The sequence below is a fragment of the Acomys minous genome (assembly GCF_964271855.1).
Source record: "Acomys minous genome assembly, chromosome: 4".
NCBI lineage: Eukaryota > Metazoa > Chordata > Mammalia > Rodentia > Muridae > Acomys > Acomys minous.
This window is the reverse complement of record NC_140486.1, coordinates 60481693-60496326: the sequence shown is the minus strand read 5'-3', so window position 1 is coordinate 60496326 and position 14634 is coordinate 60481693. Positions and strand designations below refer to the sequence as shown.

General features: G+C 40.5%; 1 protein-coding gene across 2 annotated transcripts in view; it reads left to right on the top strand.

Annotated features, from left to right (window-relative positions):
• GALNT1 (polypeptide N-acetylgalactosaminyltransferase 1) overlaps positions 1–14634 on the top strand; it is an 80780-nt gene that overhangs the window by 39163 nt on the left and 26983 nt on the right. For both annotated transcript variants that reach the window (XM_084780885.1, XM_084780884.1), the window contains exons 4-5: positions 4051–4225; positions 13477–13643. In XM_084780885.1, the coding sequence (XP_084637011.1) occupies positions 4051–4225; positions 13477–13643 (342 nt within the window). The remainder of the gene's footprint in view (positions 1–4050; positions 4226–13476; positions 13644–14634) is intronic.

The window sequence follows — 14634 nt, the reverse complement described above, 5'->3', positions numbered from 1 at the left end:
CGGGGCCATCCTCAAGAGATGAGAATGGCCAGTGGCTAAAGGACCGTTGCAAAACAGGACATTGAGAGTGGCCAATAAGAAAGACCATTGTGCAGTGTAGGAAACTCTCATGTGTGGGGTAGGGGTTAGAGTGGCCAGTGACTGGTCATCCCATTGTGGTCACCTGCAGTTTTGTTTTGTTTTTAAATGGACTTTGTAATGTTCCTAAAGTCTCTGGACCACATAGTTCTCCTCTTAGATGACTGACAGACCCGTCTTTCAGACAGTCCAGAGTGTTACATCTCTCTACCTAGGGCCAAATATAACTCATATTCCATTGTTTTTGTTTTGAACAGTAGTCATTTAATAGAGCAGATTAAAAAAATAAAAGTGAGTTTGTAAAAATCACTGTTTTATAAACAGGATGGGGGTGGAAGGAGCTCCTTCATTCACTTCATGGATCTCAACAAAGCCCTGCTACCTCTCTTCCCTCCGGCCTTTCCTGTTCCTTTATGTGTGTGCACCTACATGCCGTGGTATATGTGACAAGGTCAGAGAACAACTCTTGGGAGGTTTTTTCCCCCCCTTTCCTTGTTTGAGGCTATTTTGTTTGATTTTTGTTTTGTTTTGTTTTTAATTGCTGCTGCTGTACTCCATGCTCCAGGCTAGTATCCAGCTTGTGTAGCAAGCACTTTAACCATCCGCCTGGCCCTGTACTGTCATTTCAGTGACATTTTAAAGCTTAACAAAGGGCAATTGTGATGTTTTCTTTCTTTCACATGATACTTCAGTTTGTGGGGAGTATACATATGTGTATGCTTGTATTTATGGTGTGGCACACATATGTCAAAGTTGGTGTCTGGTAGCTTCCTTTATTGCTTTGTGTCTTAGTCATGCGCTCCCCCCTCCCCCAACCTGTTTTTTTGAGACAAGATTTTTTTGTGTAGCCCTAGCTGTCCTGGAACTTACTCTTGAGCAGGATGGCCTCGAACTCAGAGAGCCACATGCCTCTACCTCCCAGATGCTGGGATTAAAGGTGAGTGCCACAACTGGCCTAGATAATGTTTTGTTTTTTGAGACAAGGTCTCTTAACTTGTTACTAATCTATTGGGCAAGATTATCGGGCCAGAAATCCCCACGGGTCCTTCTGACTGCCCCCCCCCTCCCCCCAGCCCTGTGATTGCAGCTACATGCTGCTCTACTCAGCTTTCTGGGAAGCACTTTACCAACTTCATTTCCAGTTTTTTGGGTGTTTTTTTTTTTTTAAGATTTATTTATTTATTGTTAGGTATACTGTGTTCTGCCTGCATGCACACCTGCATGCCAGAAGAGGGTACCAGATCTCATTATAGATAGTTGCTGGGAATTGAGCTCAGGACCTCTTAACCTCTGAGCCATCTCTCTAGTCTCCTCATTTCCAGTTTTCTTTCTTTTCTTTCTCTTCCTTCTTTTTCTGTATCTTCCTCCTCCATCCCTCCCACTCTCCCTTCCTTCCTGTCTGTTTTTTCTTTCTTTCCTTTCTTCTTCCCTCCCTCCCTCCCTCCCTCCCTCCCTCCCTCCTTCCCTTCCTTCCTTCCTTCCTTTTCTATGTGCAGCCCTGGCTATCCGGACTAGTTTTTGTAGACCAGGCTGCCCTCAAATTCACAGAGACTCGCCTGCCTCTGTTTCCCAAGTGCTGCGACTAAAGGCATGCGCCACTGCGCCCAGCCACATTTCCAGTTTTAAGGGAGTCTGTTGCTATATTTTTTCCTTCTTTTAGCTATCACTGTTTTTCATTCGCTAAATTAGTGTGTTAAAGATATGTGAGAAAGTGAACAAAGCTTATTTTCGAGGAATAGATGGAGCAAGCCTCTGCCCTACAGATCTGTTGGTCATAGAACATGTCCAAGGTCAAACAAAACAAAGCAAAAACAAACAAACAAACAAACAAAACCCCGACCAAGCACAAGTTGTACCCATTGTTTGCAGAATCCTCAAGATTAAACATGAATAAAACTTCAGGAACCTGTAACAATTTTAAGTTTAGTCTTTATTTTGCACCTATCTATATAGTGAGTGCTGTGTGTGGCGTGTGCCCATGGAGGTGAGAGGAGGACCTGCAGGACTGGGTTGCTCCTTTTCAGCATGTGGGTTCTAGGCATTAAATTAAGATTATTGAGCTTGGTGGTAAGCACTTTTATATACTGAGCTGCTCCAGCAGTCCCATAACAATTGCAAACCTGTGGTTTCAGTTCTTGATTTTATAAGCTGATGACTCTAAGGAAGACTCTCTTCTCAGTGATCTGCAGACCTGCTGATAGTGTCTACTTTGTAGTATATTAATAGTTGCCTTATACCACACTTCAGACAGTCCCTACTGACTAGCACTTGGGCAGATGATGTCGATCTAAGAAGATTACCATTTTTGTGTAGAGACATTTACAGAACATTAAAAAAACAAAACAACACACCAACTACTAGAGAATAAAGCTTCAGGTTTAAAAATAAGTAAATGTGCTGGAGAGATGGCCCAGCAGTTAAGAGTACTTGTTTTTGCAGAATACTGGGTTCAAGTCTCAGAACACACATAATGGCTCATAGCCCTCTGTAACTTCAAATCCCAAGGGATCAGATGTCCTTTTCTGACTCCCTGAACACCAGGTATGCCCATGGTGCTCATATATACATGCAGGCAAAACACTCACACCCATAAAAATAAATAAATAAATAAATAATCATACACAAAGCTAATTTTTATGTCATTCTTGCTCTCACTGCATTCTCTAATTCAACCTGTGCAGAGGAGCAATTTAATACAATATCTTCTACATTTGAAGTATTCTATAGCCCAAAATATCTTTCGACATTTTTTTTTTTTAATCTTAAAAGTGTAGAAGGGGAGCAGAGTCTACAAAATGCTCATGATCTGGAACAGTGCTCTTGTTCACAATATGTTCATACTACATAGCATTACTTAGGCATAGTTGTTCATGGAGCTCCACCTCACATGCTTACTAGAATGTCTAATAAACTCCAGCATTTTTATCTGAACCTACACATTAGTTCAGCATAAAATGCCTGTAAAACATGATTAATCTTCAGTACAGCTTACATGCCAGAGCCATGATCTAGTGTGCTGACCTTTCATTAAGTTTAGAAATCATGAGAGATGGTGGCTGATGAGAGACATAGAAGTTCTGGAAGGACAACTTATGTGGCAGTGCCCGGGAACACGGATTAGGATTTGCGCTGCCTCAGTTGGTCTTTCACTGTGAAAGTGGTGACATGAGCTTCTCTAAGTCCTAGAACAAATGAGGGTTACATATCAGCACACTTGCCAGATCCATTGGTGGCATCAACAGTTAGGCACTGTACAGCAAAATAGGGAGTACTCTGCTTGGGTAGGTATCTAATGATATTCTTAGCTTTTGGATTGGTAGTGGTTAGTGGTCTGATATATTTCAAAGGTATCAGGTAGTCAAAAAGTGACTAAAGATAGCTCTCAACCTGCAACATTCCATAGTCACAGAGTTCTGATCAGTCAGCCAGCAATGTAGAATCTTCAACATAGATTTGGCTTTTGGGGATTTCAGTTAAAAGCATAATGAATAACTTTTTAAAGAAAGGAAATGGAAGCCATTTCAGTTGCCTTTAAAAGATGGAGAGCAGTTTCCTATGGTAAAGATAGAGTCAGGAAGGGGATATCAGAGGAGGTAGCCTGCATGAGAGCAGGGAGGCCGAGGCACAAATAGATGGAAGTGGCAGCCATTGGACCAAAGAAGGAAGTGCTGAGGAGTAGCCAGGAGGCTTGGAAAGTTGGGTTAAATTTCATGAAAGGAAACGGGTAGCTGTGAATGCTGTTTTTAGTCTAGGTTTCTGAGGTATCTGCAAAGCTGTTTAACATTCTGAACAAATAGAGTAAGGCTTAGAGGTCGGTGTAACGTCGTCAACATGGGGCAACTGCACAGGCTGGGAGGGCCCAGAAGAGGCTATGCTTGTTGAGGGCACAGTTTTAACTTGAATGTTGTTATTCAAAAGCATGTGTGAGTTGTCATGAAATTAGTGTCAGTTAAGCTTCTTCCTTCTTCTTAGCTCTAGAGCCAGTGCAGAAGCCTCATGAAGGTCCTGGAGAAATGGGGAAACCAGTCGTCATTCCTAAAGAGGATCAAGAAAAGATGAAAGAGATGTTTAAAATCAATCAGTTCAATTTAATGGCAAGTGAGATGATTGCACTCAACAGATCTTTACCAGATGTGAGGTTAGAGGGGTAAGTACATACAGAGTGTGTCCTGGTTGCATTTGAATGGATGTTACTGTTCTGACTTGGGAACTAAGAAAATGATTTCTCTTAATGGATTAGTAGAGGATTCTAAACACAAAAATATTCATGTCTTTGACCTTTTACAGATAGATTTTAGGTGTATGTAACTTGAGGTAGTGAAGTGTGTAGGTTTTTTTTTTAAAGATTTATTTATTATTATGTGTACAGTGCTCTGCCTGCTGTACACCATCAGGCCAGAAGAGGGCACCAGATCTCATTATAGATGGTTGTGAGCCACCATGTGGTTGCTAGGAATTGAACTCAGGACCTGTGGAAGAGTAGAGTCAGTGCTCTTAACCTCTGAGCCATCTCTGCAGCCCCAGTGTAGTCTTACATATACCTTAACTGAATTCTTATGTGTATTTACACAGCTGCATAGCATTATCCAAACCAAGATAATAACCCCAGAAAGTTCCCATTATTTTCCTTTCCTATTACTTCCCCAACTCCAGAGACAACCATTACTTTGACCCTTGTAAACAGAAATGATACACTTTTTCTACTGTGGAAGACAGGAGAGTCTAGACTTCTGCTCTGCACAACACTTTGCCAGTAGAGGATTATAATCTGTAAGTGTTTAGGATGGTTAATTGTTTTGGGGTCTATATTATTAAGGAAGAGATATTAGTATATGTTAGTTTGGAGGGCAAAAGCTAGGTGATATATTTTAAATATCTCTTTAGATATTATTAGGATATATCAAATGTGGGGGAATCTATTCTTTTCATACAAGGAAATTCTAAAGTACTATTAAGAAATGAAATGCCAGGGCGGAGAGATGGCTCAGAGGTTAAGAGCACTGTCTACTCTTCCAGAGGTCCTGAGTTCAATTCCCAGCAACCACATGGTGACCTACAACGATCTATAGTGAGGCCTGGTGCATCTTTCTGGCATGAAGGCACACATGCAGGCAGAATACTGTATAAATAATAAATAAAGTCTTTTAAAAATGTTTTTTAAAATGAAATACCTAAGTAAATGAAGAAAATATCCTATGTTTATGATCAGTTTTATAAAGATGTTGATTCTCTCATTTATTTGTTAATTTGGTGTAGTTCTAGTCATAAGTGTGTGTCTGTGTTTATAATTTGATAAATTGATTGTTGATTGGGTAACTGGATTTCTTTTTCTTTCTTTTCTTTCTTTCTTCCTTTCTTTCTTTCTTTTCTTTCTCTCTCTCTCTCTCTCTCTCTCTCTCTCTCTCTCTCTCTCTCTTTCTTACAGGGTTTCTCTTGTAGCCCTGGCTGTCTTGGATATCGCTTTGTAGACCAGGCTGACCTTGAACTCACAGAGATTCGCCTGCCTCTGCCTCCCAAGTGCTCGGATTAAAGGTGTGGGCCACTACCACCCAGCAAGATTCCTTTAAAAGATATAGTAATCAAGATATGAAAGTTTCATAAAAACAAGATAGATTGGTGGAACAAAATAGGGAGTTTAATCTCACATCTCATCCATGTATGAACACTTAGTTGATGTGTAGTCCTGAAAGGATAATCTTTTAAGCAACAAATTCCATTGTGTGACTCTCATGTAGTTAAGAACAGAAGAGAAATTGTACTTTTGTTTCCAGCATAGAGACCAGTCTGTATTCTGTGTATTATAAGTATAAATACAAAGGCAGACCACAAATGATTACATAAGATATCTCTTTAAACTTGGAAAAGATTTTGTAAACAGATCATAAGATGCACATACCAAAAAGAGGAGGGGGGATTGATACATTAGGTAGGGATCAAACCCAAGGACTTGTTCATGATAGGCCAAGTGCTCTGCCACTGTTTTGTACAAGCAACTCCCTTAAAGACTTTCTGTTTATTAAATAAGAGAGTGGAAAAGAAGTATATTAAATCAAGTTATTGCTAAGAAGATTATTTGTGGCATTCAGAACTAGTAAAGTGCTCAAATCCAGAAATACAGTTCCTGCACATTAGTAAGAAAAATAGCCCAGTAGAAAAGTGAGAGATTGAGCCAGGCTGCTGTGGCCTTTAATCTTTTAATAAAACCCAGTACTGGGAGTAGGAGCAGAGGCAGGCAGATCTCTGAGTTCCGAGGCCAGCTTGTTCTGCAGAGTGAGTTTCAGGATAACCAGGCTATACAATGAAACTCTCTCTCAACAAGAAACAATAAATAGATAGGATACTTTGTAGTTGCAGAAGTGAACAAAAGCTACATGTCATTCCAAGGATGAATCTGACCAACATAATAAATAGCAAAATAATAATTTTTCCTTTAGGGAAAAATGAGATGGCAACAGCAACACGGTAGTTTGTGAGGATGTGACACTGTTTTCTTCTCACTTTGTGATAACTACATGGACCTTTGCTCAGTGCTAGCTCATTCAGTCACATTTGTTGGGTGTGTTTGTTTTGTTTTTGCAGTTCTGGGAAATGATCCCAACAAATTCATTTCCTGTGCTCTGTTTTTGCTATACTTCATAATACCAGTTTGGAAATGCATGGGATGTGAAGCCCTTTATAGCAGTGCATCTGAGATGAGGCAGCTATGATGAGGCAAGGCACGTGGAGAAGAGAGTATAACATAGTATTTGTGTGTTGATGGAAATGACCCATTTGAGAGGGAAATTTAAAAAAAGAACAAGCAAAGGCCTTGGGCATTGAGTGAGAGTGTATAGACAAGAACAGATCATTCATGCCCTTGATAAAAGAAAAAATGTGATTTTAATAGTGCAGATAACTTACAGAATGGTATATATATGTTGGCGGCATTATGGAAATTTACTTCTGGAGGCTTTTATTTTGTGAAATTGGAAACAAAGTTTTAAGTGAGGAGGGCAACAGTGGTTTTAGGAATCTGAGAAGTGAGAGAATTTGACAGAGTTGTCTAGGAATGCAGTAATGCTGCTAAAGTGTGAGGAGAGCCCACATGCCAGTTGTAGTTTATTTAAAGTGAGCCAGCCCATCCTGCCTGGTTTGCTTTTGTGAGCCGCACTGAATAACCCAAGCACAGATGCACAACTAGGACACAGTTGGTTAGAGCGAAGTCTTCATTAAGTTTAACTTAGTCTAGCTTTCTGTTCAATAGTGTTTTCATTTTGTTCTCACCTTTCTTGTTTTGCCGATGGGCACAGTTTGAGCTGATAGAAATTTCAGCTTCTGAATATTGCTTTGGAGCTGTGCATTTTGTTTTTATTTGTTTAGCATAGCGTCTGGGCATGCTGTAATGGTCAAGGTGTGACTTGGTTTTAATTACTCACATCGTGCTCATATCCATAGTATAGTTTTGATCTGAACATTCATATTTTATACTTAAGTGCTGGGCATTTCTCACATACAGTTGCTTCACCATTAACTCCAGTTTGATCTTCTGGACCAACTTGTATATGATACCTTGATAGTGACATAGTCTCCAGTCTGGCATTGGCATTTACTAATTTAGGATTACCAGACTCTCTGTATCCCAGAATCCTTATCTGTAAAATGGGATGTTAACAAGGGTGACCATGAGGATGTTATCTAGTACTTAGGGTCGAGGGGGCCCTTCTGACCCAAGAGTGAGCTCTATGTTCACTGGGGATTCTTGAGAGAACCTCACTTCCAAAGAGGATTCAGAGTGAGATGCCAAGTCAGAAATACAGATTAGTATTAGCTCATCTTCACACTGGAGGTTGGCCAGCATCTGCAATTCAGAGCAGCTCCGTAAATGGAAAGATAATGTCCCTAGCCTGAGACTTGCTCACCACAGTATTAAATCCAAAAGACCCTTTGTTTCTATAGTATAAGCTTAACTGCTCTGGATCATCCTGCAAGTTTTACTGCTTTGTGAGCTGCCAAGATCATATTTCCTGACAGACAATAGAGGAAAGAATGGCATTGTTCAGTGTTAAGAATGATTACGTAGGGGGCTGGAGAGATGGCTCAGTGGTCTTGAATTCATTTCCCAGCAACCATCTATGGCTCACAACCATCTATAATGTGATCTGCCTTTTTCTGGCATCATAAATTAAAAAAAGAGCACATAAACAAAACAAAACAAAAATGCCCAGAATGTTTAAGTAGAGCCAGGGACAGTGTCACGTGCATGTAATCCCAGCACTCAGGGAGGCAGAGGCAGGTGGATCTCTAAGTTCGAAGCCAGCCTGATTTACAAAGCAAGCCCAGGACAGAGAAGATTATACAGAGAAACTTTGTCTCGAAAAAACACAAAAAAGAATGGTTAAGTAGAACTGGAGTCAATGTATAGTTTTTATAATGTGTGACCTTAGAAAAGGAGCCCTACAACAAACCCCAAGTTAGAGCCCAGTCTATCCTGTGTAGTTCACTCATACATGTTTAAGAAGTAATAATGGTACCACTTACTGAGTGCTAATTGTGTGGCAGTCTGTGTAAACGACATACATAAATAGTTGTCAAAATCAGACCTGTCTTGTGTACTTAGTGAGCGGCCCAAATGAAGTTGGATTCCTGCTCTCTCTAACTGTGCTGCTACTCTTACGGCTATTCTCAGTCAGTCCTAACCTGAGTGCATATAGGAGAGATCTGTAACTGTGCTTATCACTGCTTGCTAGCTCTCCAGGCTTCTTATGAATGTTACATCATTGTTGGTAATAGCTGGTAGTTGACCAAATTTAGTAGGTCATTAACAGTGAGACATGGAGAAGAGGATTAGAGTTTATGTGATAGATATTTTTACTTTGATTTAAACCCTCTTTTCTGAGTTCTTTCATATAATACTGCAGTATTTGGCATATATGGATAACTAGGTGCCAAATGTCATAAATGTTGGATTTGATATGTGGTTATACCACTTACTAGCTGTTAATTTGACCAAGTGTCTTCATTTCTTTAATCTTAGTTTTCTCATCTGTAAGTCCTAATTTCAGGATCCTATTTAAAAGTTAGTTGGCAGAACCTTTGCAGACCAGTGCCTTGAGTGTTAGAATGACCTTGAACTCTAACCATGAAAAGAAAAGAACCCTGGAGAAACCCCATCTCTTGCTTGTCTAAGGAACAACACAGGATTGAAGAGGAGCTATTTTTCTCTCTTTTCATCTTTCCCCTCCTTTACTATTGCAGCTTTCAGGCAGCTTTGCATAAGCAACACAGAAATGGCAGGAGTTAACAGACAAGAGAAATCCTTTTTCTGACCAGAGGCCGTCTGATCTCCAGAGCATGGGTAGACTTCCCACTGCTTTTCTTTCTCTGTTTCCTGCCACTACACATAATAGTGCAGATTCAGAAGTGTGTATCAATATTGAATGGAAAAATAAATTACTATATATGTTCATAGCACAGATAGTACACAACAATAAAAATAAATTTGAAAGCCATTGAGAGCACTGGCTGCTCTTCCAGAGGACCTGGCTTCAGTTCCCAGCACCTATATGGCTACTCACAAACTATGGGCAGTGCCAGTTCCAGGGGATCTAATGCCCTTTTTTTGGCTCTGTGGGCACCAGGTGCACACAGGCAAAACACCCATACACATAAAATAAAGTAAAATTTAAAATAAATATGCTGTTATAGTTCATAGTGTGGGTGTTGTACACTTACTATAATATTGAGTGAAAAGAATTCAGACAAAAGGATATGCTTGCTGTTCAGCAGTACTTCTTGGATTGTCCTGTGACTTTGTTATCTCTGAGACCTTTTCAAGGAATCTGCAAGGTGAGAACCCATTTTTATAATACTAAAATGTTTTCTTGTTTTGCTCTTAATTTTTCAGCCAGTACACAAAAAACTTGAACGGCTTGGTGACTTTATAGTTAGGCAAAGGAAAGACCCTATAATAGTTTGAGTAGGGAAAGTTTAATGTAAAAGCTATTGACTGTAATGGGTCTGGCCATAAAGGATGTTTTGGTTATTGTTGGATTGCTGTGAAGAGACACCGTGACAGGGCAACTTATAAAAGACAACATTTATTGGGAGCTTGCTTACAGTTTAAAGGGTTAGTCCGTGGCCATGGTGGAAGGGATCGTGATGGCAGGCAGGCATGGCACTGGAGCATAGCTCAGAGCTTATGTCCTGATCCCCACTCAGGAGGCAGAGTTAGACTGGACCTGGTGTGGGCCCACCCCCCAGTGACACACCTCCAGCAAGGCCACACCTCCTAATCCTTCCTACAGTTCACCAGCTGAGGACCAGGGATTTAAATATGGGAGTCTGTGGAGAGCCATTCTCATTCAAATCATTACAAGGGGCTAAGAATTAAATAGATACCTTAGGATTTGAAGGAAAGTATCAAGAAGAAAATTGTGGAAGGGAGCCCTCTATGGGTGTAATTTGCACCTCTTTAGTGCAGTTCGCTGATAGCAGAAAAGCTTGTTGGTTTTCCCTAGTCAGGTTAGGTGATGTTCAGAATGGGAACTGGCAGTCACGCCTGACAAGCAGGAAGTGCAGCAGGTGTGCGTTTGCACAAGAAATCAAGGCCAGAATGGGTGAATAAGAGCTACTGTTTGCTGGGCATGGTGGTGCGCGTGCTTTTAGTCTCAGCACTCTGGAGGTAGAGGCAGTTGGGTCTCTGTGAGTTCCAGGCTAGCCTGGTGTACAAAACGAGTCCAGGATAGGCAGTTATTACACAGAGAAAACCCTGTCTTGAAAACAAAAACAACAACAAAAACCTACCTTTCCAGAGTACACATTGCCAAACCTGTCAAACCAGTTGCTGGATACCTAGGAGACTTCCTGAAAAATCTACCTTTTGGGGTGCGACTAAAATTCAATGGGACCTCTGTAAGGAGGCTTTATTGTAGCTCACTGGATGTGTTGAGTGCTCAACATATTCCACTCCATCCTCCCTGCTGAAGGGAGAAGAAAGCATGTGAACACTCACACAAACCAGAAGGCAAAATTCTTTCTCTATAGTGTTCCCCTAACATTCTCTGCTGACATTACACCAGCTACAAGGAAAGCCGCTTAACTGGGGCCGGTCCTGTTATTACAGAGCAGTCAGTGACAAGTCTTGTGTAGGGATAGGAAGCCATGAGTAGATAATATGCACATTATTTGACAGCGATGAATCATTTTTGATACCTAATATCAAATGTTTTTATGGATTCTTGTATTTTTAAAAGTCTACTTTATAATATGATGAATATATTGGGAGAACTCACACAAACAAAAGTACTTTGTAATCCTCAGTTTCCAAATGAGTAAAGGGACTATAAGTCAAAAGTTTGAGAAGCACTGTTTTCCAAACTGTAGAACTCTTCCATAATGCTCAAGCCCCATAGCGCGTCCTTTTAAAATCTACTTTAATTTTGGTTTCTCTTGGTGCCTCTTCCTATCTACCTTCAACCCACCCCTTATCCCTCTTAATACCTTCAAACACTAGTTAGGAGAGAAAGAAGGTTAGACGGGGAGAGGGGGTGTAGGTTTCTTAGGCTGCTTCTGGCAAAATTAGGGTAGTTGGGTTCTTTGGGGCAATACCAATCTCACTTGTCAGGTTAGACGGCAGTCCAGCAAACAAACCAGGGGCCTTCTTGCTCCTCCAACTGTTTCCTAGAAGCGTCCTTTCTCTCTGAGAATCTTCTCTCTCTGGGCACTGGTATTACACCCTTTCTAGTCCTCAGAATTCTACTAACTGCAGCTGGCAAAGACCACTCCCTTCTCCAAGCCACACAAGACAGTTATCAGCTGTGGACAAACGAAAATCAGCCCCATGTCCCAAATTTGGGATTAAAACAAAAACCTGTCTACATAACATAACTGAATTTTAAAAGAAACTTCCACTACAAAGTCTAGCAGAAAGAGAACAAAGGAAGCCTCTCAGTGCTTTCTCGTCTATGTGTGGCCTTCATAGATGTTATTCAGCTACACAGTGAAGGTCTGTCAGCATTTTGTCCATATCTTTCAGTAAAAATGAAAGATTTTCCTTTTCTCTCTAAGCCCTTACATACCCTTTTGCTAAGCCATTATGAAACATTTTATTTAAAAATATCTTATACTTAACACTGGAGGTTGTCATAATGGAAGATGATACTTACGGGGAAGTAGAATGCTGCTCCGTTACAGTGGCCTTTGTGCTCACCTTTAGTTCTTTGTTTTGTGAATTCTCTCTAATATACATTGCACATGTGCATGGCAGACCACACACACACACCGTATTAGTCCTTTCTCAATAATTATGATGATCATAATACCACCACCAAGGCTTGTTAAGAGATTTATCTACGTTACTGTTTTGAAAGTACAAAGTCTACAGCATGGAGATGGCTTCTGTCACAGATGCCACCATGGCTGGAGTACAAGTGAGACTTAGACAGGAGAGCAGAGGAATGTAAGGTTGCCTCTACCTTTCATAACAGCCTCAAGAGAATGCAGTCACCTGTGACAGGTGGCTCCAAGTTTTGCTTTACAGAATGAGGGCATGATACATGATAGGCATTCAGTAAGTGTAATTTTTTTTTAACTTTGTGGAAGTTATGATTTTGTTAGGGTTATTTGATTCTGATTTTTTAAAAACCAGTTGGTTCTTGAAGTGCAGTTTGAAATTGATAATATAGCTTTAGTTCATTCTTCATTAAAATGAACTAACCCAGCCAGGTGGAGTGCAGGAGGATCTCTGAGTTCCAGGGGAGCTTGTTCTGCTTTTCAAGTCCCAGGCCAGCCAAGCATACATAATGAGACCCTGATTAGGAAAAAAAAAAATCAAATCCAAAACTTTCATCAGGAGAGTTTATTTTAAGAATGTGGGCAGCCGGCCGTGGTGGCTCATGCCTTTAATCCCAGCACTGGGGAGGCAGAGGCAGGCTGATCTCCGTGAGTTCGAGGCCAGCCTGATCTACAAAGTGAGTCCAGGACAGTCAAGGCTACACACAGAAACCCTGTCTTGAAAAAACAAACAAAAAAAAAAAGAATATAGGCAGTATCTTTAAAATAATTTTTATTTAAATCTATTACTTTATATCAGCACTACTTATTACATATGCAATATTAATCAAAACTTAAATGGAAAACCATTAAGAATATCACCATTAACAGAAATTTTATTGTTCTATCAACTTTCTAGTACAGATTAATTTACTGTAGTGTTTGGTTCCCCCCGTCCCCCCAAGACAAGATCTTTCTGTGTAGCCTTGGCTGTACTGGACTTGCTTTGTAGACCAGGCTGTCCTCGAACTCACGGAGATCCGCCTGCCTCTGCTTCCCGAGTGCTGGGATTAAAGGCGTGAGCCACCATGCCCAGTTTACTGTAGTGTCTCAAGGTCACTTCTATAAAGGCATTTGCTTTGTCTCTAGGTGTAAAACAAAGGTGTATCCAGATAACCTTCCTACAACGAGTGTGGTGATTGTTTTCCACAATGAGGCGTGGAGCACACTTCTGCGAACAGTCCATAGTGTCATTCATCGCTCCCCAAGACACATGATAGAAGAGATCGTTCTTGTAGATGATGCCAGTGAAAGAGGTAAATGCTGCATTTTAATGCCAGTGATAGCAGACCTTTGAGCAATAACAGTTAGCCTAGTGATTGTATGTAAACTTCCAGTTCATCTAACAGTTCTTGGCATTTAAACTCATCCAGTTAGGTATGGTAGGTAGTATTTCATTGTGCTGCATCTTCATCTTACCAGAAAGAGAAATCATGCTTTAAAATGTGATGTTGATGTAGAACAGGAGAAACCTGTAGCTTTCTGAGGCTTTTCTGTTTCCTTTCTTTCTAAATTTTAGGAATGATTTGTAGTTAGGTGCATAAAACGATTAAGCACAATTAAAATGCTGTGTGTAATCTGACTCTGTCCTCACAAATCTCTGTCACATCTCTTGTTTGGTACCCTTCTGAGAATACCAGAACTTTTCATAGATTTAGAATATTCTAATCTGTTTCATGAAACACTCTTTTAGGAAAAGGTACACTAATTAAAAGTAACCACCATTATATATTCTGAATCCTTCTTGGAGATACCACATCAAAGAAGCTATAGAAAAGACAGCACTTGCGAAAATCAGAAACCCTGTGTCTGTGTCTTAACCCCTGAGCCATCTCTCCACCCCCATATGTATGATATGTCTAAATATAACTACTTTTAAATATACATAGTATGGGCACAGTTAGGAAAGGGTATAATATTTACTGTAATCATTTCAGCAGATGTAATGAGAGAACAGGCAAAAAAGCTGATTCCATGCAAAGATGTGAAAATGATGGGCTAAGAAGCTTAGCACTCATTAAGAAAGCTATGGGGGCTAGAGAGATGGCTCAGGGGTTAAGAGAACTTGCTGTTCTTCCAAAGAATCCAAGTCCAGCTTCTAAAATCCACATTGAGAGGCTCAGAACTACCTGTAACTCTAGCTCCAGGGGATCTGATGTATTCTTCTGAACACCTGTACTCACATGCACAAGTACACACATACACACACACACACACACACACGCACGCACGCACGCGCGCGCGGAA